Source organism: Sinohyriopsis cumingii, chromosome 8 (assembly GCF_028554795.1).
Source record: "Sinohyriopsis cumingii isolate HCF-2022 chromosome 8, ASM2855479v2, whole genome shotgun sequence".
Lineage (NCBI taxonomy): Eukaryota > Metazoa > Mollusca > Bivalvia > Unionida > Unionidae > Sinohyriopsis > Sinohyriopsis cumingii.
In genome coordinates, this window is record NC_142968.1 from 54,868,707 (window position 1) to 54,893,004 (window position 24,298).

A 24,298-nucleotide genomic window follows, 5' to 3' on the forward strand; every position below is an offset into this window, starting at 1 on the left:
TAGCATTGGTGTTCCAAGTCTACGATGTGGTGACAAATGTGACATTTTATCTTTCCTGAACATACGTGTGCCTTGGCATTATTGGTACGTATGCCTTGTCCACACGTAAGGCACAATCTCAGCAGTTGACAAGCACATTTCTGCTGTGAACCTTGCGTCTTCAGATGTTGTTGGTAACAGGCAGGGCTGACAAACGTGCGCAGACAAGCAAGACAATGCAATGGTTTTTGCCCTTCGCTCAGACAGGGTGGAGAGGCCAAACATCCTGAGCATTTCGATCCGCAATGTTTGTGTTGCTCTAGATTGTTATAGCCATAGTCACATTTCTCACAGTAATAACCGTTTCCCAGGAATGCAGTGATACTGGTAATGGTATCGAAATGGTCATCGTGATAATAGACATGAATGTATTTTCCGCCCTTAAAGTATTTCCCTCGAAACAACAGAGGTCCGCGCACTTCTTGAGGGTACACTTTCAAGGTGTATCGTGGAGCTAGGACATCTTGCAATTTTTGCATTTCAGGAATGCCACAGGGTTTGTCTTTGGGCAAGTCGGCTTGTTGCAACAGGAGTTCTGCTTCACTTCGTTGTTTGGCTCGGTCCGATTTTTGAATAGTTTTCCAGGCTCTTTTCCATTCTACCGTGTCGTTTTTGTTGGCATAGGTTCGTCCCACCACGATAGCCCTGGCTAAACACATCTGGTCTTGAGGGTTGTGAATTCGGACGAGACTTCTTTTGGTGCTGCGAAGCTCGTCCACCAATAACATCTTTTTGCGTCCAGTCCCTTGAGGAGGAGAGACGTGGGTCATGTCCAGTGTTGCTTTTCCATCGGTGATGTCAAACTGGTCATTGGATTGTTGTACGTGTTGAATTTTGTCCATGACTTTGGAAGCGGTCAATTCTGCAGGGGTGCTAAACTCGATCCAAACAGGGGATTTCAAACCTTCGTGTTGTATGGAGAGTCTCAAGCGATCGTCTTCTTTGGGTTGACATTGTCGCTTGAGTGTGGTGAGCAAAGAATCCCACACCCCAGTGATGAACCCTTCTGCTTTCTTTAACGGTACTTCGGACTTGAAATCTTTAAACTTCACCGTGTATTTGTAAGCCGTGGTTCTAAATTTTCTAGAGGAGCGCTTTTCCGTCTCTCGAATGGAATAGTATTTTTCAGGGTTGACTAAGGGTGGTGAACTTTGTTTAGAGGGTTTGGATTCTGGTTCACTCATGTCCTCTTCAAAATCACTGGCATGAATTTGTGCCAAGACTTCAGCTCTGGTACGAGGCGATAGATCACGTTTCTGCCTCTTACTTTCTTCTTCTTTCTTCTCAAATGAATTGGATCGTTTCATCTTGAGTGCAAAACGTCAAATGACTCAAGTTTAAACACCATAGACTAATTTATAGTCATGGCAGACCAGCGTATATAAAAGGGTGTGTGTCTTGTCCTTTCACTATTCATTTCACGCTCTAACTGAGCACAACGATGGAAGAGACTAGCCAAATCGAACGTTTCATCAGAGCTTTGCGAGGGGTCATTAGAAAATTTTCTTCAGACCAGCCGACGGACTACTCTCCTTCCTTTCGAGATAAAAGTCAAGATACTTGCTATATCTGTCAAAAGAAAGGGCATTGGTCTTCAGAGTGTCCAGACCGTCAAAAAAGAAAAAAAGGGGCTAGAAAAGACAAAAGTCAAGATACCTGTTATTATTGTAAAGAAAAAGGACATTGGTCTCCAGATTGCCCAAAAAAGAAACAAGAGGAGTCAGAAGAAGAGGGATTCTTCAGAAGAAGAGAGGGATTCTTCAGAGGAAGAAAGCAGCCAGGTAAAGAAAAAGAAACAGGAGAAGAAAAGAAGAAGGGAAGAAAGTGAGTAGGAAGAGGAGGAAAAGACTGTGACGGTGAAGAAATTTAAAAAACAGAGAGACTAAACAGTGAGACACAAGAAGTGAATGTACTTTTTAAAGTGCTCTGTTGTGAATTGTGAATTGGATTGTAACTATTGATAAAAGAATACATTAATTATATAAGGTAAATGTCTTTGAGTTTTGATTTTAAATAAGAAGCTACACTCACGCACTCATATACACGTACTATAGGGGTAATTTTTTTTTTTTTTTTTTTTTTTTTTGAGTTATTGGCAATTGAAAGTCGATCTCTTGTCGAGAGAAGTGGGTGGCCCTGAAAAGGGCCTTTGGTTTTTGGTGTAAGGGGTGAGTTTAAGCAATCAACTTTAACTGCCTTAAGCCTTTGCCACGGCCGAGGCCTACTTCTGATGATGATGATTGGGTTGAAATCACTAAGGCTGGTAGGCTTAGTCACAGGGTTGGTGTGTTTAGCTCGGGAAGTTCGTATTCTCTTCGGTCGTGATAAAGAAGTCTGATACATTTGTTTCAGACTTCTTAACTCCGCTAAAATGTCTAACAGTACCGTGACTGTTTGATTTTCACCCTCTTGTTTCTTTGCTGCTGCTTGTTGTTGTTGTTGTTGTTTTTTTCTTAACTCTTCTTGCTGTTGTTGCTGTAAAAGAAAAGCTTGTTCCGCTTCCTTTTGTCGTTATATAAATTTCTCCAATTCTTCTTTCTGTCTCTGTCTAAAATTCTCCACGTGTGGTAATGAAGGTTCCGGAACAAATTCTTGCGAGGTAAGAAAATCCACAAAATCCCAATTCACCTCTTCTGAAAGTAAGTCCGGGTTCCCTTGTGTAGTCTCCACTGCTGGTGCACCCCAAAGATCGTTTTCTGAGTTTCCGTCATGTTGAATAACTGTCGCATGGATTGACAGCGCACAGGCGCTAGCGAATCTATATAGACCACGTGACGTCACAGACTGTTCTTTTCGGATTGGATGCGGGCTGACTGAATTTTGTAACGCGTGTTTGGATTGGTCAATGAACTCAATCCGTTTCAATCCTTCCTCTACCTATAAATAAGCGCAGTTCACTGCATTGATTCACCTGTTCTCGGCGCCTCAAGATGTGGACCACAGTCGAATCATCAACCCTTGTGTCTTCGATGATGTTCAGGACGGACATACCGATGTATGTCCGATCCGAATGGACAGTTGTCCATAGGACCGCCAGCAACCTATGGATACGTAGGATTTACGTGGAGAGGCAAGGATGCCTCAAAAGAGTCCTGATTTACGGTCCTACAGTGACGCGAAGCCTAAGGACAAGAAGAAGTCACAAATGCCCTTTATGTTAAGGACATATATAAACCCAAAGGCCCTTTTCAGGGCCACCCACATTTCTCGAAAAGAGATCGACTTTCAATTGCCTACCCCATTTTTGTATTTAATGTGTGTGTGTGTGTGTGTGTGTGTGTGTGTGTGTGTTCTATCCCTCTCCCCTGTTCCCTTTCCATAGACCCCTCAGGTCGGGACCTTATTAAAATAGGGTCCCGACCCTGTTCCATTTTGTCGCTCAACAGACCCTCAATCTATTCCCATGTTAAATTTACATTGTCCCCAGATTGTCCCATGATTTTTCCCCATGTTAAATTTCCATTGTCCCCAGATTGTCCCATGATTTTTCCCCATGTTAAATTTCCATTGTCTCCAGATTGTCCCATGATTTTTCCCCATGTTAAATTTCCATTGTCCCAAGGGGTCCTGTAATGGTAATTCCCATTGTCTCCAGGGTATCCCACTTCACTACTCACAAGGAAGCACATTTGAACCGTCTTATATAGTCTGATTATTTTTTATTTTATTTGATTTTAATCTGTGATAAGATATGATATGATCAAGTCAACGTATTCGTGTATTAATGCACAGAGACGATTTACTTAGACTTAGATGACCCTATGATCAAAACAACCTTTCAGCAGTGATATATTCTGAGAGAGAATACGCTGTGAGAAGCTTGGTAATAGTCTTGTTTCTTGTGCAATCATAATATATGTATTGTCTACTTTTGACGAGTTATTAAAGATATCTGATTTTGTCAAAAGAACTTTAAATTCGCAGCTCGAAATGGCTTCATCCTAAAGGTATGATTTCATCGATATGATGTCACTTAAATATGCCCTAGCGCTGTATACTCTGGTAGATAATGAACGTAAGGAGAGGTGATTGAGACTTATGTCTTTTATCGAAAAATAAATGGTTGCAATATTTATAATATTTCAGCAAAAGTATACGACACTGAGAAATCAATAAACGGTTTCGCTGGCTGTCGCTGTAGGAACTCAGATGAAATTTCAAAAAAGGCAAGCATTCATTCTCCAGCATACACTTGTGAGCAAATATTCACTCACAAGCACACACTTTTCTCTATGTGCTCAATAAGAAAGGTGAAGCTAAAGTATTCAACCTGTGCAAATTTATGGAGCTACTGTGGCACACGTTGTTTCCTATGCAAGGATTCTTACATAAAAATGTGAATTTAACCATGTGCAGCAGAAGCAAATCAACATCAGTCAATACCTTTTTCATAATTGTTATGGTTTGAACCCTTAACTATGTGAATATATTGCTCGAAAGCTTCAGTACTCCAACTTGTCACTAGCGGTCATCACTAATGACCATGACACTACTTATTTTTTGCAAGAATTTTTACCAGGTAGGTTAGTTTGTTTTGTTGTTATATTGATTTGTAATCTTTAAAGGCTGATGTTCAAAAGCGGCTGGCCTCTAGAAATGGGTATGTAGCATATGTTATTCATGGATTGTGATTCGTTGAGTAGCTGGAAATAAATCATTGTTTTAAACATTGCGTGAATGACAATATGATTATTGACCACCATTTGGTGCATGCGTACTTGGCTAACAACCCTTCCTTTACAGTCAATTAACAGTTACGGTTTATCTATCAGGCATTAAGCTTAAGCTGTCAATCAATGTGCTAAGTAGTTTATGTTGTCTAGTTGACAACCAGACCTTGATAAGGATCAACTCTACGAAATCTAAATTCTGACACAATGAATGGGCATCCCAATCTCTTTTCTAGTAAGCTTTAGTATTTAGTGTGTTGAGAAATCTTGAAGTAGATGCGTTAAAGTTTGCCTTGTCGTAGTGGACTCTGACACTAGTTCAATGAATAAGGTATGTTTTGACACAAATCAATCTTGAACAGTTCATTTTCTTGCACCATACTGACTCTCATTTCGGTGTTCATTGCGATATATATATATATATATATATATATATATATATATATATATATATATATATATATATATATATAAGGACGATAGGTTACATAAACAGTGTATGCATGTATTCAGTTATACCCTATGGCTTGCTCTATAGGCCCTAGTCTTTGTTTTGCCGTATTGGCCTTTAAAAGTTTCTAAAGGCATTGAAAGTTTGTATGTTTAGGAAATATTTTCTAGAAACAGATCCACATAAAAGCTACTTCTGCTTGTGCAAGATAATTTTAATACAATTGAAAAGGATTCAATCAGATTGTAAAGACTACTAAGGTCACTCAATATATATTTCACTAGTTTAAATTAACTCATATATTACTTGCATTACATAAAGATCACTGTCTGTTGAATAGCCGTCATAGTTTTCTGGAGAAGTCAAGGTTCTTTATTCTGGATACGTCAGTCACAATCTTAGTATACCGGTTCATGTACATTTAAAATTCGATTGTTTGGGGGTATTTTTTGACACTTTTCCACCTAAAATTCCACAGTATTCATACTAAGAGAAGTTATCGGCTCCTCCAGCATTAAAATGTCTGATTCTATAATGAAAAAGACTAAATATTAATAAATAAAGAGAAAAATGAATACTGAATTTTTTATATAGGTTTTTCCTTAAACGTTGCAATTTCGCTTTTGATATTATGACTTACCTATTACTACCAGGTTGATAGAACTGGTGTTGCTTTTAACAAATCCTGTATACTCTTGAAGTGTATAGTTGCCGCTCTGTACAGGAGATACGTTAAATATATCCAGAGATAAGATCCACCGATGATCCCGTTTTGATGTGTTGCAGTAGCTTGATGAATTGTCCAAAATATTGCACTGACCATCTGTAAGCTCAGCAATTTTGTTCCCTAACGAATGAAGGATGTCGGCTTTCAAGGTTGTAATTTCTTTATTCCCTAATGTCCAGTTAAGAGAAATGTTGCATCCGGCGATGACAAATGTATCAGCTAAAGATCAAAATCGGGCATAATTAAAATAGATAGCATGAAGCATGCAATGCAAATGTAAGAAATTCTCTGGAAAAGTAAGTGAAACACTTTCACCTTAAAATCCAAGATGCCAGTATTAAATGATAAACAGTAAGACCGGATGGGTGCTTCCTGAACTTTGGAATTGATAACGAACAAATCTTCTTACATAAAACGGAACCATACGCGGAAGTAAGAACATATGTAGTCTCTCATTGTGTTATTAGAGGTATTTCTAACTGACAGTTGTGTTTTTTTATAATTATAACAGAACATTCATTGTTAAGGAAATAGAATATGTCCCTATCTAGAATATTTAATAAACAGTTCGAACGCCATACAATTTGCAATTTTTACTCTTTTTACAACAAACACAATAAAATAAAATATACCTGCCTCGACTTAATCATGCTTCAACGATACATGGCACACAAGACCGGATTAATCCATACACTAATACTGCTATAGTCATAAATAAAAAGTCGCATGATAAACTACTGGGGTAAAGTGATTAGCGGTTATAAAGAAATATTTTCCAGTGGATGTACTTTCTCTAATACAAACACTTGGTGATAGCTAATATGACATTAAATGGTTATTTGAAGCACAATCTCGAATAGATGATGTTCGGTTAAGTTACGTATGGAGAAATCGAAGTTTTGTACCAGATAAATGGTCAACAAATTCGGTAGAACAACGACTAAAAGATCAATACATACAAGCTCGGTCCCTCCTGTTGTTTATTTAAAGAAATGAGTGTTCTGGGTGATTTAAGTTTGATGAATTTACCACGAGTCGAATAAATTTGTTAACTTTACATAGATAAATAAATAGTATGTTTGATGACTTCATACTTTTTTTGCAATATGCAATGCATACTTAGACCATTACCTGTAATTAGCCTTAGACCCTTCGTCTCCTTAATCTGTCCTGACAACATGGTATCACAGCATAAGCTGCACTTTGTCGAAGTGATTATAATTTTTTAATGCGGACGTGGTATATTACGAAGGTAATTTTTTCAATAAAATAGACCATAACGTCCGAAGAAGTGCATGCAAAATAGGCACCCTTATTCTTTTGGTAGATCACCATATGCACCTTTCATGAGAGTTACGGAAATGTAAGTTATCAATTGCGAACATAATGTCTAGACGTCAAAAGAATTTGATACGTACTATACAAATTTCTCATTTCATCCTAATAACAAATTTCTTCTAATATGTTTCTTCGGCCACATTAGATTCAACAAAGGAAACTATGAGACAACACTTCAAGTCCTGTGGGAGTGAATCAACACTTTATGCAATGTCCCGACCGAGCTAATAAAAGGCAACGTCAAATGCAACTTTGGCGATATTTTTGAGCTGTTGTCAAATATATATTCTATATATTTAGTGCTTCTTGCTAGGCATGCAACCTAATTTTATGAACGTAAGCTGTATGCAAAGTTTGGTTTCCATAACAGATTAGAGGATAGTTTCGTTTTAAGAAAACTGGATCGACAAGCGACATGCAAATTTGAAATTATCTATCATATCCTGAGAGAAGACAAAACATAATTCGACCCCATGCTTTGCATTTCATTTGGAGAACAAAACGATACTAACATAAAATTATTTTGCCTGCCTTTCGTGGCCTTTTTAAACAACCCACCCACCCCCACCCACATATTATTCACGGCATACTTTGCAAAATCTAAACTACAATGTGATGCGAGTGATTTACTATAAATAATCTCTGCAGAAAGAAAATAAAAACTTTACATTGAATTTGGAAGAACATACAGTTATACTTACTACTGCATTCGGCAATTGTCTTCACATAAAACACAAAATATAGTAAGATTATAGTAGCAATGCGATCCATCTTGTTAGATATAGTGTGCAGATCAGACTGTTTAATGGGAAGCTCTTTAACGCTTGACGAGTCAAGGTTTCTGTCCTCAGTGATATCTGTACAAACGAAATAAAAGAGCCTACTGTGGCACATCCGACAACAATCACGCAATTAATGTGATGCGGTTTCCTGGCGGCCCTCAAAACAGAAAAAAGTTTCTAGTTGTTTCGTAGTGTGCCACGTAATTTATAATGAGGCTTTCAAAAGTAGTAAACTGTTTTACTAAGGAATTGCTATCTGACAGGCTATTGACGTTTCTTTATAATTGCCATTTTATGTACAAGATTTGCAAATTGATATAATGGCAGAATTTGTTCATATTCAGTTCTATATTTATTATTTTTTTAAAAATCGTGCATTATAACATGTAGTGAATTCAATTATCGAGCGATTGACAATAACTATTTATAGACAATATTCTTTGGATAGAAATACATAATAGGTGCCACTTTTACCAATTTTCGGTAGTTTAGAGGTTCCTATGGGGGAAGTTTCTGGCAGTTCTGAGTGAGATAAATATATTTGCTTTACACATTTTATGTTTACGTGTTCCTAGTGTTCTTTCTGATTCAGTTCGATATGCACATTACCATAAGCAAGTGATCTGTACAGTAACCATGTTTTAATTTGATGACCTCAATGGAAATGGGATCGAGGAAAGGACATATTTTTATTTCTTCTTTGGAAGAGGGACAACCTTATGTAACGCATCCATTTAGTAAGACAAAATGATTTAGAGTACAATAAAAATGAAACCATTCTGCTTCATATTAGCTTCAAAAACGAATTCTACAATATAATGAAGATACAATAAACACTGTAGTTGCTTTATCAAAGAAGCACAAGTATTCAACAGATAAATGCAAATTATTTACGATGGTACCACAGACAGGCTGAAATCACCGAGAAGACTATGATTCCAATGTATAATTTAAAGTTGTTGGCTTTTAGATTAAATGGAACTTTCGACACATTATACGCTATATCATGCAGAGGAATTGGGAGCTACGTGTCATGGCCAAGGGCATGCCAAGACGGTAGACCATTGCTGGCCTGGGTGGGTTTCTAGCCTACGACCCTTGGAAAATAATTATGACGCTCTTCCAACAGAACTACCGTAGATGAAGCTATTTAGTTTAGCGTGCAATCAATCACATAAGCAAGAAATATAAATGAATATAACTTTCTATTGCACCATATTATATAACTTCTTAATTCGGTGCGCCTGCCATGTATTTATAGGTTACTGCATTTCTGTGGGAAAATATGAGCGAGTTTTTTTTTCTTTTTCTGAGATATACTGCACGACCTTGGGAGTTAAGTATTAGTATTAAAAAAAAAAACGAGTTCATATCTTCCAAAACAAAATCAGAAACCTTTTTATTATATGCTCATTTCTTTTTCTTTCCTAAGGTTTAATAATAAAGGAATATACTACATAAAGCAAAGTAATTGAAAAGTTACGAATAGTTCTCCTAAATAATTGATTAGATGCCAGAATCGTATTTTCAATTACTGCGTCTCTTACGTTTGTTGCTGACATTGCGAATATCACGTTCATTCGTTTGCTTGTTTCAAAATTTTGTTTGTGACTCAGTGAACTCATCCACGTCGTTAACTTTATCATCTCTACTTTCTATTTCATTCAAAAACTAATCTTATCAACCAAAAACGTCTACGACATGAGTGTACATGGTTTTTTACAAAGTAGCTCCTAATGCACTATACTATTTTTAAACACATGTGACGTGCAGTATAAAGGTGGTCAGTATCGAAAATATACTGCACGATTCTGACAATGTAAAGTTAACGGAGAAAAATATGATTATATAATAAAGTAGGTTACTATCAATATCTGAGACGGTTTAAATCAAGTGTAGAAGGTTCTTATCAATATTTTTGTAATATGGAATCAAGCGTAGTAGTTATTTTCAATATTTTGGAAAAGACAGTAGTAATGTCAGTACATAGAAAAGATAGAAAACACCATTCCACTAATTACAGACCCATTATTTTACTTAGCTGTGTACATTAAATCAAATAATGTGTCATTTTTAAATACGTATACGATTATGTACATGAGAGTGATCTTACTTAGGAATATCAACTGCCCTTTCTTCCAGATCACTTAGCTGTGTACCATCTAATAGATGTCTATATCAGAATCTGTGAAACACCCAGCAGTGGCGAAGATGTGTGTAATAATTTAATATGCATGGAAAGCATTAGGTCGATAAATCAGCCCCAAGCCTATAATAATCTTGACTGGCGGTTTAGGGGCTGATATCGCCTCTTCATTAAAATCTGCAAAAATCTGCTGTCACGCTTGTCTGCACACATCTTTGTATTTTTTATACACTTACCAATATTTCTCGCGGTCATTAGCTGCCGTCGGCTTAAAGGTTCTTTTTAAGTGATATATACATGTCTTTTCCGGATAAAATCCTATGTTTGGCGACCCATAAATCCACGTGGAATAACATAACCTTCTGTCCTGTGGCTATTTTTAAGTTCGCGCTAGATATGGTAGTTACCAAATACCGGTAAGTGTCTAAACTATAAGCAGGTGTGTTCACGCAGCAAATTTGCACATTTTAATAAACAGGTGACATCATATCCATAGATCGTCCATCAGTATTAACACAGATGGGGGGGGGGTGATTTATAGGACTATGAAAGCATTTGACCATGTTTGGCTTAAAGGTCTTATCCGTAAGCTTGAAAGCTATGGATTAGATTCAAATGTGGTTAAGTGACTCACCACCTATCTTTCCGAAAGAAAACACTGCTTTTGCGAAAACTGTAGAATCTACTGCCCAGGCACCTTCAGCTAGGGTGGTGCAAGGTTCAGTTCTAGGGCTATTATTACTATCTGCATATATCAATGATATTGTTGATAGTTGATGGTCTACTTACTCTCGCCAGTTCATTTGCCAACGACACTTCTCTTTCTTCCACTTCTAGAAATATACAATACGTACATACATGCATGCATACATAAATACATACATACATACGGCCTATATTAGAATATTCAAACGTCGTTGCGGATGGATGTTCTTGTATTGACGCTAGAAGGATAGGCACAAGTCAAACTAAAAGTACCCACTCACGCAATATGTATGCGAAATGCCACTGGCCCATTCTCCCAGACAGAAGAATCTAACAAACTCTGTATTCTTCATATAAGTATTTATATTGATTCACCAAGCTATTTAAAGGAAATGGCTCTTTCTTTGGCGGGAAAAAGGTTAAGTTACATTTTACGAAATCCAAAAATCTTCTCTGGATTAAATACCGAACAAAATAATCTTTCCAAACTCTTGTCTCCACAAATGGAATGATCTACCTAAACATGTCAAAACAGAAAGAACTTTCTTAAAATTTAAGACGTGTATTACACTCACCCACCCATCCCGCCTAAAAGACAAAGAACACAAAAACAAAACAAACAAGAAACACAAACAACATAGTTCTTTTTCATTATATTGGTGGTGATCGCAAATATTCTAGTATTCAAACTAGAATAAAAAATCAATGTAGCGATCTTACACTAAGACAAATAAAACAAACCAGTCTGACAACCACCTGATTGATAATCTCTGACATGCATATCATTACTTTTTTAAATTTGCACGCGATCCACAATTAATAGGCAAAATTTAATAACTACTTTCAACGAAACGATTGTTTCCATCTGTGCAAATACTCGTTCAGTGGAACTCGAAACTGAACAATTTAAATAGTGATTTCTTTAAAAGTACATTAAGGACACGCAGCATTTTAATTAATGATTTCTTCCACACATTCTAAATAAAAAGTATTATTTGGTTTCTCAGACAGTACCATGGTCCATTTATAGCTGATGCAGGTGCATTTACATACTTCGTACTGTTATTTCCCCCAAGTCTGGTAGCACCAGTGTTTGCTTGCCTGAGACATCTTTTTCCATTTTCGAACCGTTAACTTCAAACTTTTAACACTTCTCATTTGTTGTGTTCTGTTTTTCTCTTTTCTGCCTCGTGTCATATTTAATTAGTTTGTACCTTTATATCTATATGGGTAATGCGTATCTAATGGTGCAAGAACTTGCAGCCAGACCCCTTTTGCATAATTTAGCAAATAAAATATTTTTTTAAGACTATATTTGGCTTCGTATGATGATTGCACTGTGTTACACAAGTCTGCATTCCTATAAAAGGAATTGTGCATACAGTGAAGGGATGCATTATTTTTGTCAGTGTTTGATATACCGTGTGATATCTATGGATATGGATAACTTGTGTGATTCTCTTACTTTTCAGTGTATATTTTCTTTTTCCTTCTATTTACATTTTCCTTGCCTCGCATTCATCAAATTTAAATAATGTAAACAGAAGGAGGCACATAATTTTATACTCAAGTCAACCTTTGTCAAAGTGATGCCGTCACATGATGGGGTTCCCTACGGGGCAATGTAGTTCTGTTGGGGCTCCTATCGTAGTTTGAATACAATTCCAATAACTATCAATGGGCAATTTTGCTCGGACAGAAATATAAAATAAATGATAGTTTCAAATAAGGGAAACATGTTTTTATAGCTTTTAAAACCAATTAACATTGAAAAATAGTATATGACAACATACTGTGAATTCAGTTATTCTGAGGATAATCCGTTGCTGATATAATAAATACTCGCGAAATACGCTCCATTTTAAAGGCGTGAAATTCTTTTCCGCACTATCCCATATCTTCAACTTTTGTAGATCATTGGTGGCCCTAAGAGCATTACACACACAATCTTGTTATTGGCGATAAATAAATACAAAGTGTATGCCTTCGGTATGCCAAGATTTCACTTTAACACTTTAATTCAAAATGTCGTGCAATATTTTACTCAAAAGATATAAATAACAAATTGTCCCTCTAGTTAAGATAGAACGGACCCGGAAACGTTATTTCGAAGTTGTTTTCGAATTGTATTACACTAAATTAACGATATTGTCCCCCCCCCCACATTACAACAGGATAGTACGTACAGTGGATGCTCCTGTGATCAAATGAAAAGGTGCATTTGATCGTTTTTCTCTTTACTTTTTCCAAATCATATCATACGTTTCATTCAATTTAGTTTAATTAGCACAGACTCCAGAAATATTGTGCACGCTTATGATAATTTACAAAAATCACTCCTATAAAGCTTTTGGCTAAATAAACTGCACACAGACGAATCGAGAATCATTATTGTACATTATGCAAATAATGTTATTATGATCTCTCTCTCTCTATGTACATTATGCAAATAATGTTATTATGATCTCTCTCTCTCTCTATCAAGGTCTAGCTAGTTTTAAAACTTTAGAATGTTCTAGAAGCAGTCTGTTTACGAATTTGATGGGAATATGACTCTTGTCCTGTCCTTATATTGTGTCTAATTAATTTTTATTCCTATTTTAACATCTGTCAAGTGTAATCAGTCTTTTCGTCAGTGATAATGTGAGAATTATTTATTGTAATTAGTCATCAGAATTAGTGCTTATCGTCTTTTGGACTAAAACACAACTTTGGGATTAGTGAAAACTGATTCAAAGACAGTCTGTATATCATTGTGACACATCAAGACTGTTGGCATATTAGCACATTCAAGGCTACTGGCATATCAGCATATTCAAAATTGAAATTCATTCCGAATATTCTATACTTTTGGACTCATGAAATTTTTAGGACTTTTGGGGGTTTAATTCACAATACCAATACTTTTAAATTCCACTTTTTCAATCTAGGGTAATAATCTATTTGTTGAATTTATATATATATATATATATATATATATATATATATATATATATATATATAGTTTTTAATCTGAAAATATTCCCAAACTTTATTTAGTCTTTGCTAAATTCCATTGTGCAAAATTCTGTACAACTTTTAGTCTAGGCCAATTACATCCTGTAAATCATATTCCTTAAGAGTTGGAATCAGATCACAATTATTTTTCCTATATAGTTCCTACCTTGGTTTAGCAGTACTGAAATTTCCATGATGTCCAAATCCTAATAAATCAAAAAATTAATCTAAGTTATCTTCAAAGCTGACATCACGGGGAAGTCCTTGTCATCGGTCAACCACCAGGTTTTGCAAGGCAGGATGGAATGTAAACAAAACAATGTGCAGTGGGCCATTGATTTCTCTTTTCGGACCAGCAACAATGCCTCATTCACTGTGCACTGTTACCAAAACGCACACAGATCACCAAACAAGACTGCTCATATTCTAACGTCTAAACAATTTCCTTTGAATCAGTACCAAAAATGCCTAAATCTAACTCTTGCATTGCCACCAAAATCATAGAGAAAAAAGAATGCTCTAAAAATTGACTGGGACCAGATTTTAAGTTCTGACCCAGAAATAATATCCTGACCTGAATCCAGTTGGTTACCATCCTTTATAAAGATAACTCTGCCACAACAATGCAAATTTGGCTGTAAAATTCCTCTCAATTTATCCAACCAAGAGAGATTAAATTGAAAAAAGACTTGGTTTGTGAGACAGAACAATATGAAGATGGAATCAAAAATTAAAAACAACAGGTCATGTTTTGAATTGGCATGTCTACATTTTCATATATCAGCCGCCAGTTTATGAGCTGCTGTCCGATCAGCCTGAATAATGAGCTCTCTGATATTATAGTGTGATATTTGGTGCAGCTTTACTTGGGTTTGTTTGAAAAGTTTCTAAGGAAAAGCTGATCAGTTGACTGTTACAAGATATGATTGGAGAGTTACTTCAAAAATTAGTAAGTTAAATAATATCGATGTTTAATAAATAAATAAGTGATAATGAAGTTTTTGTGTGAAAGATGGCATTTGTTAATGTATATCTTAGATACAAGGATATAAAACTGCACTCATACATAAGTGTTAATATGGAGATATATATATATATATATATATATATATATATATATATATATATATATATATATAAACAAGGTTGTAACATAAACACTGAAGAAATAGGCAAACACAGGTAAATAATTTACTCTGTGTAAATTATTTATTGCAATAGAAGAAGAACCTAATTAAGAAATCTAATTTTACTGGTCAGTTTTTTGACATATATGGTTAACTATTCATTTTAAAGCAGAGAATATTTATTGTTACTGGTTATTGCATTATTTCCCATGATTGGGAAAATAATGTTTTGTTTCATTAACGACAACAATAAAACAAGTACTGCTATAATTCCTAATGGTTTCCATGACCTTGAAATGCACAACAACTTTGTTAGCCATGGTTCCAATATGTTAACCATATCTAGCCCTTGGTGGATCAATCAGAAGATGTTTCAGTGCTTTGTACAAGCAACATGTAATGGATTTCATGAGTTCTCTCCCTTAGTATGTAACGCCAGCTATCCAATAACATGTAACAGCCATGCATTGTACATCGACCAAAAATGGTAGAGGTAACCGATTTCAAAAAGGACATATATAAGTTTAACATCGAAAGTATGACTACTTAATAGAGATAAGTCATTACATTTGAGTGAAAGGATGTATTTGTACAAACATGGACCAGCAGTGGAAAATTGCTTATTTATGAGTCCAATCCAGAGATCATGTAGGAACAGTATTCAAATTGGAACATCTGGACTTTGATTGGATGAGATAGCCTGCTGCAAGGTGTAGAAAGGGTTAACGTATTGAAACCTTGGCTAGAGAAGATGATGAACAATGTCAAATAAAGTTAAACATTAAATGATGACAATGGAGAAAGTGTTGAAAATGAGTGGTGAAATACAATTCAAATGTTACCAGACCATTTTGTAAATACACACATTAGGGGCCAAATACTAAAGACCTTTGATATTAATACTTTAAAAGTGAAGAGTTTTGATGAAAGAACCATCAAAATAGATTGATAACAACAGGAAAAAGACCCAAACCCAGAGTTAATATCTTGTCCAATGCAAACTGTGGGAGAGCTAGCAGGCACGATCAATGAAGCAATCAGGCAACCAGAAGAACAAACAAACATCTGACAATACTTGCAACCAACCAACCAAAGATAAATTTAGAGATGGATGTGTTACAAGGTGACACAGAATAAATTACGAAATCTCAGGAAAAATATAAAACTTTACAATTACAACCTGAGCAAGAAAACATGACTTAAACAAAGAAATGAAACTCAGTGATCTAGGGATCAAAAGACTAAGGAATAATTTAACCGAAATTTAGAAAAAGAAAAGGGATAACAAGAATATAATAAAATAAATAAAAGTATCATGAGATTGATGAGAATGTCTTAAGATTGATTAATCGCTGATTTAATTAATGAAATCATACTGATAAATAATCAAATATTAGGAAAACTAAAGTTGAGTTTAATGGTACATGTATACCAGAAATAGAAATGTATGAAATGGATTGTGATGAATCTGTTAATCAACAAGCATTTTAAAATATCAATGTGGTACAAGCTAGTAGTGATGTTTTAAAAAACTGATAAAACAAATGAGAATATATTCAAACGATATGAATCAAAAGTTTACAACACAAAGAGAGGCAATAAAACTGAAGCAGATAAACAATCTTAGCATTATGTGGACAAACTGATATAGCCAAACTAAAATTAAGACATAAATAGGCGTAAACAAGTGCCTGATAGAACTAGCAGTAACTAATATAGGCCTTTTGGACTCTTGTTATTCTATGTCAAAATCCATGACAAACAGTACTGCACATGACCTCAATAATACAACCCTGAGATGAGATCAGGAGACACTACAACACAAAACACAGATGATATTATGTCTACAGTGTTCAAATAAATATTTAGTATACCACTTGACTTCAAAATAATAGCAGATAATTGTCCATTACGCCCATTCCTTTTTTCTCAGAATTTAAGGTTGTCATTCATATTAGTACAAACATCAGAAGAACCCTGATCATAATTTGAAAATATTGTCTAGCGTAGTATGATATGTCTACTTGTGATCAATAACCATTAATGGTAGGTATTATAATTGAATTTGTTTATTCTGTGACCATGTCACTAGCAAGAGAATTCTTGATACAGCAACTGATACAGCTTTGACAAATGAAATATTTGATTCACCAAGAAAGATTTAAAAAGCAGTTCAGATATTGTCAGAAAAGGGACAGAGAAACTAATCCAGAAATGCTTTCTAATTGGAAAGACAATGAATGCTAGAGACAGACTGCCTAATGTGCAAGGTTATTCTCAAGGTTGTAAATTGAGGGAACAGTTTATGCAACCAACATAATTATTCGTAATGATATTTAGCAATTTGATAAAAATATAAATATTATATGGGCTCTCAATATATGTATACAGCTGCAAAACACACCTTATTACGAATTCCACGGGAAATTGTACAAGGAAATATATATATATATATATATATATATATATATATATATATATATATATATATATATATATCACATACACCTTTAATGTTTTTTAACAGCTCTGGTGGCCCAGTGGTTAGAGCATCCACCTCAGATGCGGGAGGTTGTGGGTTCAAATCCTGGCCGAGCCATACCAAAAACTTATAAAAATGGTACTAGCATCAGCCTCGCTAGGCACTCAGCATTAAGAGGTTAGTGTTAGGACTGGTCAACCTGGTGTCAGAATAATGTGACTGGGTGGGACATCATGCTACATGTCTGCGGCATGATGCCCCAGTGCTAGACATTGCTATAAACTCACACTGCAGACACTGTAGCGATATGACTGAAAAATTGTAAAAGCTACTTCAAAAAAATCCAAATCCCACTCTTTTTTGTTTTAAGTATATGGAAAATACAAGGATGGTTGAGATGGGCATAAGTATAATGGTCATATTTTTATGAGAGTGAAATACGCAAAATGAATAGTGTAAATGAATAAGAATTCATAAAAACACATATTATATGGTGTACAAATAATTTGAAAACCAGAAGCAGCAGAAAAGAAAAATTCAAAAACTTCTAAAGTTAAACATAAAGTGATCTATCTGAAAAATATTCTTAGACGAGTGCATACCAAATGGTATTAATAAAATACAGTGTTAAGAAGCTGCTGTTACATTCCATTACAATGCTGATATACTATATAAAGAGAACATAACAAAACAGAGTACAAATTAGTTTTGACATTAAAAAACTATTGAAAATGAAATTATGTTTTTTTTAAATATATCAGTTATGTTATGGAGTTTTTCAAATTATTTTTCACTTATGATAAATTAGACATGGTATTCAAAATGTAAATTATCCATTTATTCCAGAGTGGGTATTTTCAATGTATGACTTGGATACATGCATAAACCTACTTGGTATACACAGACAAACCTAACCTTAACCACTATCCATAAATTTAAGAACAATGTATATGCTAATAACAATTTCTACATCATGTATATGCTAATAACAATTTCTACATCATGTATACGCTAATAACAATTTCTACATCATGTATATGCTAATAACAATTTCTACATCATGTATATACTAATAACAAGGCTTCTGTGCATTAATAAGAAAATCCAGTGTTTAATCCTCATACAGATCTTGTACCTAATATTTAAATATTGTATTTAAAAGGACCAAAAAGTGTGATTGTTTAGGGTGTTACAAGTTCTGTGCATGATTTGATTGAAAATGAATACAAGCACTTCTTTTGCTACACTGTCATTATTGGTCCAGTTTTATGTACAGAATATATTATGGCCAAAATAATTGGCAGCTTTTTTCTTAACTTTGTGTTGGAGTTAATGTATGTTTCTAAACAAGGTACTTGATAAAATAATACAATGTGCATTTTTTATATATTTAATGCTAACTGAATGTAAGGTTTTAAGTTTTTGATAATGAATCACATATCTCTCTTTATCTGTAAGAGTGCATTGTAACACAGTTACTGTTGGTTTTATTCATCTATCAACTTTTTTGTAGTGGTGATATACATTTCATACTTGCTATTTTTTTCTTTTGCTAGTGGTTAATAACTAAAAGAATCAGATGCTTTGGCACTTATAATTTTAAATACAGCAATATGTAGTCATCTTTCCACTTCATTAAATTGTTACTGATCTTCGATTTGTTTCTCATTTCTCCATATACATTGTTTTACAGGCATACATTGATACATTGACCACTCATAATGATTACTGGCTTATGGAATATGATGAATGACTTTGCATTTGACCCCTCACCATCTTTTCTAATTAGATTTTTCAGGACTTGTTCCATGTAGTACTCATTAGCTAATTTGATTCAAATATTTGCCTCATATGATCTTAATTCTATCTTTAATAACAGATTATTATTAAAGCATTAAAATCAGTCAATCGCTCTGATTATACCCTTGTTTATTTTAAGAAAAAATTAGATAATCCTGGTGCACTATAATAATGAGCTGATTCCAGTTAATTATTTTGCATACAACTATGTCTATTATTTGCAAACTAAGTGCAACACAAAATTAAGTAACTTTTACATGAAAAAGTCATGAATATCACTGATAGATTTTATTTTAAAATGAAATGACATCTATTACAGGTTCATATTTATCTTTTTTCATTCATCTGTGAGATTTCAATTAGTATTGTATTGGCAGCTCTACATTTTTTTAGGCTATTTAAATATACTCATATTAGTACATGCTCTTCTTTTAAAACTATGTTCATTTCTTTTACTGTATACAAGAAAGTAATCCACACTTAAATTTGTCCTAAATGCATAAAATTTGTTTCTAATTTTTTGAAAGCTATTAACTATAACATATTTGATACATATTTTAATCATTATAAGTAATACTTAGTCTTCTTAATCAGGAATATGTTTGCTTAAGCTTAGTTATAAAGGCATCATAAACCTGTAATGTAATAACTGTTCTATGTTGTAGATCAGCTCTTAAATTACATATCACATACCTAATTCTCTGATTTATATACGATATTCCTTCATCTTTTAGTCCATTGCAAACTTGTATAAAGATATAAGTACATAACATTCTCTCAAAAGATCTTGTTATATTATTAATTTCATTAGTTGTCAATTTTTTTCTCCAGTATTTAACTGTTTAAAGTCTGTAAATAATTTTTCATTAGTAAGAATATAACACAACAACTGGAATATATTGCTGTACAAGTTTATGTTCTAGATCATCATTATCAATAAGATTTTAACTTTTTCCATTAAAGCTTCTCCAATCATGCTTAGGAGGAATTTAAAACTTTCTACAAATTATATTAAATTGCTTTATATTTTATTTTGCTCTTTGTTGGATTCTAGGCGTGATTATCTGGTACTGGTATTATCTATTCAGATAGTTTTTGTATCTGGAAGCATATATGAAATGCATCTATTGATTTTATTATCTCAGACAGATCTGTATCTGAAAATTGGCAATATAGTGTAGTGTCATAAGTTGAAAACTGTCCTTTTTTGTATAATATGTTTTGATCTCATGAAGTTATTTCTAGATTAATTTGTTTGGCCAGCGTTATCAGATAATGTATACTGGATTACATGGATTTCAAAAGAATAAAATTGGGGATATAAAGAATTCCCTCAACAGAGGAAGGATGATTCCACAAATTTGTAATGCACTGGCTTGTTATCCTACTTATTTTGTTTGAATAATTTAATCAATTGGATTCAGATAGGGATTTGCTTTTAAGTTTAGGGTTAAAAGACAAAGTTAGAAAGAGTGAAGACTGGAACGTATGGTGGATGCAGTATTTCCCAAAATTCTGGTCACCAGTGGAGGATTTTGAGAATAATATTCTGGTGATCAGTGGAATATTTTGAGTAAAATAGTTTAATGACCACTGGCTTAGGTTTTTGGCCAGTAATGTTACCTGTGACATAGAAGCAAAATCAAACTAACAAGACCATCAACAAAAGCAAATGTTACAACAAACACCAAAATCATTACATTTTAGATCACTACAATTAATGAATTAATCAATTTGCATGTCATACCATGTCAAAACCTTTCAAAACAGTGACTTGGCTATCTCAAGCACAAAACTGGACAGATCTGATGTCTGGATAATCACTCTATTAATACCATTATTATGACCTAGCTGATGAAAACTGAGGACATCAAATCAATAAACTGACATGGAAGATGATCATTTTACTATTCAACACCAAAAATTATAACTGAAGCCTTGCATTTTCTCCATGGAGTAAATTTATGAGGGGAGATACATGGAAAATATTGCTGCTGAATAATCTATTTCTTTAGAAATTCGAAATGCAACACACAATATGTTGAGAATTAATATTTTATCTCCATCTGATCCATTGGTGGAATCAGTCTGTACAGCTTTATGATGAACTTCTTAGCAAGCTGTCTGTGCTTTCTTTTTGATTCTCCTTTCCATGATTGTATCGATCTGCAATGAAGGTATTTCATGATAGTTATCTAATGCAGACAGCTTATTATTACTTGCCAATTTGTAAACTGCAAAAATATAAAAAAGGCACATGTTCGGTCTGCCCATGACTATTAATAGATTGCAGTAAATCAAGTTTGAAAATAAAATGTGAATGTAATGGAATTTATCTTCACTTGCAATCCAATATTCACACACATACATATGCTCTGATATCAATTGCTAGGTGTCATTTTCCTTAAAAATGCCAAGAATTTACACACACACACTCTCTCTCTCTCTCTCTCTCTCTCTCTCTCTCTCTCTCTCTCTCTCTATATATATATATATATATATATATATATAAACAGCTGCAATCTTTCTTTCAAATGGTTCTAAGATATCAGGTTCTTGATAAAGTAGCCCAATACAAAAAAAAAACATAAGCTCCAGATGAAAAGCAAACTAATGTTTAGACTCAAATGTAGGTGGCAACCATAGTCGTATATCCAACTTTATTTCTTATTCAGCTGAAACCATACATATATTGCTATCTTTCAAGTTTATTTTGTCTAAACTGTTTTACTTTTTTTAAGTACCAAATTCATTAAGTTTTGTCCATAATGCCCAGAAATACAATTCTCAGTAAAATATGATAAACTCATGTATATGGTAATTGAAAATATAATGATTAGGCAGTTATGGTTTAAGTGATATTATATTATGCAACATGTATAGCTCCATACAGTTTTCCTTCAAGCAGTTAGTTAAATTAGCTCTTTTCATTGGAGAAGGGTTTAGGAAGAGAATGTACAATTTGCCCTTCCACAGCAGTCTTCAGAAGACTTGACTCCTCACCGTATCTATTTGCTACTTATTCACGATGAAATTTGATACTTAGCAAGAAACGGATACACTTGACCAAAAATTGCTGCAAGGGATGTTAGGATTCCACAAGCATGTGTGTTACAACATACTGACAGAAATCAAACAGTCAGTCTAAGCAGGCAAACAACTTATTGACATATATATGCATAGCATGAACTTAATTAATTACTATTTCAAAAACAAAAAAAAACTAGCACTGCCACCTCCACCAAAAATAAAAAATAAAATGTGCAGGGCCAAGAAAAAGTAGATAATCCAGGGTACCTCTAGTCAATCAGACAGATGTGTTTGCATACTATAATGAATGTAAATTTTGGGAAACTATTAAAGCTGGAACAGCATTAATTATTTAAAATAATTTATGCATGGTCTACATACCTTGTATCAAAAAATCACACCAAGATAGTTTGTCATGTGCTACAAATCGAAAGACACCTAGGACATTGCCAACTGTAGTATTATCTGGATCAAAACATTATTTTATTTTTTTAAAGACAGCTGTTATTATGGGACTAATGTTATGATTTAGCATTTGGGACTGTTATAAAATACATATAAATTGTTTGAAAAATCAATACATATATTTACATTTACTGCCTCCTTCAAATTTCTTTTTAAAGTAGTTATAACAATGACAGGCAGCAGCGTTTCCAAGATGTTGTATCCATGTTAACAGTAACTTCACCCATTTGTTTAACCTCATTAGCTATTGTTGAAAATCACTAGTTGTTACAGTTGTTGCTTTGAAAATTTAAATAACTAACTCATTAAAATGTGATACTAGTACTGCAACATTGAAATAGTGCCTACGTATGGTACATCAGTCTGACCTGAGTGACATAGCTTCCTATCATGGCATCACAACATGTATATTGATGACTGGATGATTTTATCATGTGCTGAAAGAAGTATGTTAGCTTCAAATCACATGCACCATTGCACTAAACTTGATGCCTCCAAATTATTAGAAAGAAGTTATCTAAAACATGAGAAAGAATTTCTAGAAATAATGTTTGGACAATGCTTAAAATGAGTCTGCAGCTGGAGTTAACTCCTGTAAGTGACCTTATGTACATGCTTACTTGGCTACTGTAATCATCGGGGACTTGAGTGGCCGAGTGGTCTAAAGCACTCTCCGTTATGGATTACAGCCATCTCAACTCTGTCTGTGTGGGTTCAAGTCTAGGATTCGGCCAATGTGGGTATGTGAGAAAGCTTGCCAGTAGCTTCTCATGGGTTGGTGGTTCTTCCTCCACCATTAATATTGGCCGCCATGCATAGCCTATCATGTGCTGAAAATTGGTGTTAAACCCCACAACAACAACAACAACTGTAATCATGCTAATATTATGTACTAAATGGAGTACACATCAAAGAACTACACCTGTTATCTGATGGTTATAAATCCACTATGATTTTAAAATAGTTATTAGGTTTGAATTAATGTTGTAGAACAAAGATGTACCATTACTGCCTCCTGACCAAACTCCCTCTTACCCTAGATAATTTCAGGGTTTAAATAGTTGATTGGCTTGGAATGCTTTTGTAAGAAAAAGGCAAATTATTTACTGACTGATCAATCTGACTGACTGCCTGAAAAATCTACCAATATTACAACCAAACTAGATGCTGAAACAACTAGATTGTCAAAATGAACAGTGTAATGGATGATGTTATTAAACATAAAACTAAACTGGGCTGCTGGCAATTTAATTGGATGTTTATTCAACATTTTAACATATTATTGTAACCCTTTAATGAATCTATTATAATCATGTGAACATAGGATGGTCATGTGCTTAATTTATTTATAAACATTCATCTACCATCAGTGTCTCGTTATACAAAACACATCACTTCAAAGCATTGCTTACATAAAAGCGCTCTCCGTTACAGATCACTGTCATCTCACCTCTGTCTGCGTGGGTTCGAGTCTTGGATTCGGCTAATGTTGGTATGTGAGAAAGCTTGCCAGTAGCTTCTCGTGGGTCGGTGGTTCTT

At 34.3% G+C, this 24,298-nt stretch overlaps 2 protein-coding genes across 2 annotated transcripts in view; both read right to left on the reverse strand.

The window, feature by feature from the left end:
- The window catches only part of LOC149793558 (uncharacterized), a 40,125-nt gene extending 31,960 nt beyond the window's left edge, over positions 1 to 8,165 (reverse strand). Inside the window, exons 1-2 of the mRNA XM_089968907.1 lie at positions 7,927 to 8,165; positions 5,801 to 6,106 (exon numbers count right to left, since the gene is read on the reverse strand). Coding sequence (XP_089825033.1) covers positions 5,801 to 6,106; positions 7,927 to 8,119 — 499 coding nt within the window. The 5' untranslated portion in view covers positions 8,120 to 8,165. The remainder of the gene's footprint in view (positions 1 to 5,800; positions 6,107 to 7,926) is intronic.
- The window catches only part of LOC149793553 (uncharacterized), a 278,258-nt gene that overhangs the window by 236,060 nt on the left and 17,900 nt on the right, over positions 1 to 24,298 (reverse strand). The gene's annotated exons all lie outside the window — the stretch shown is intronic.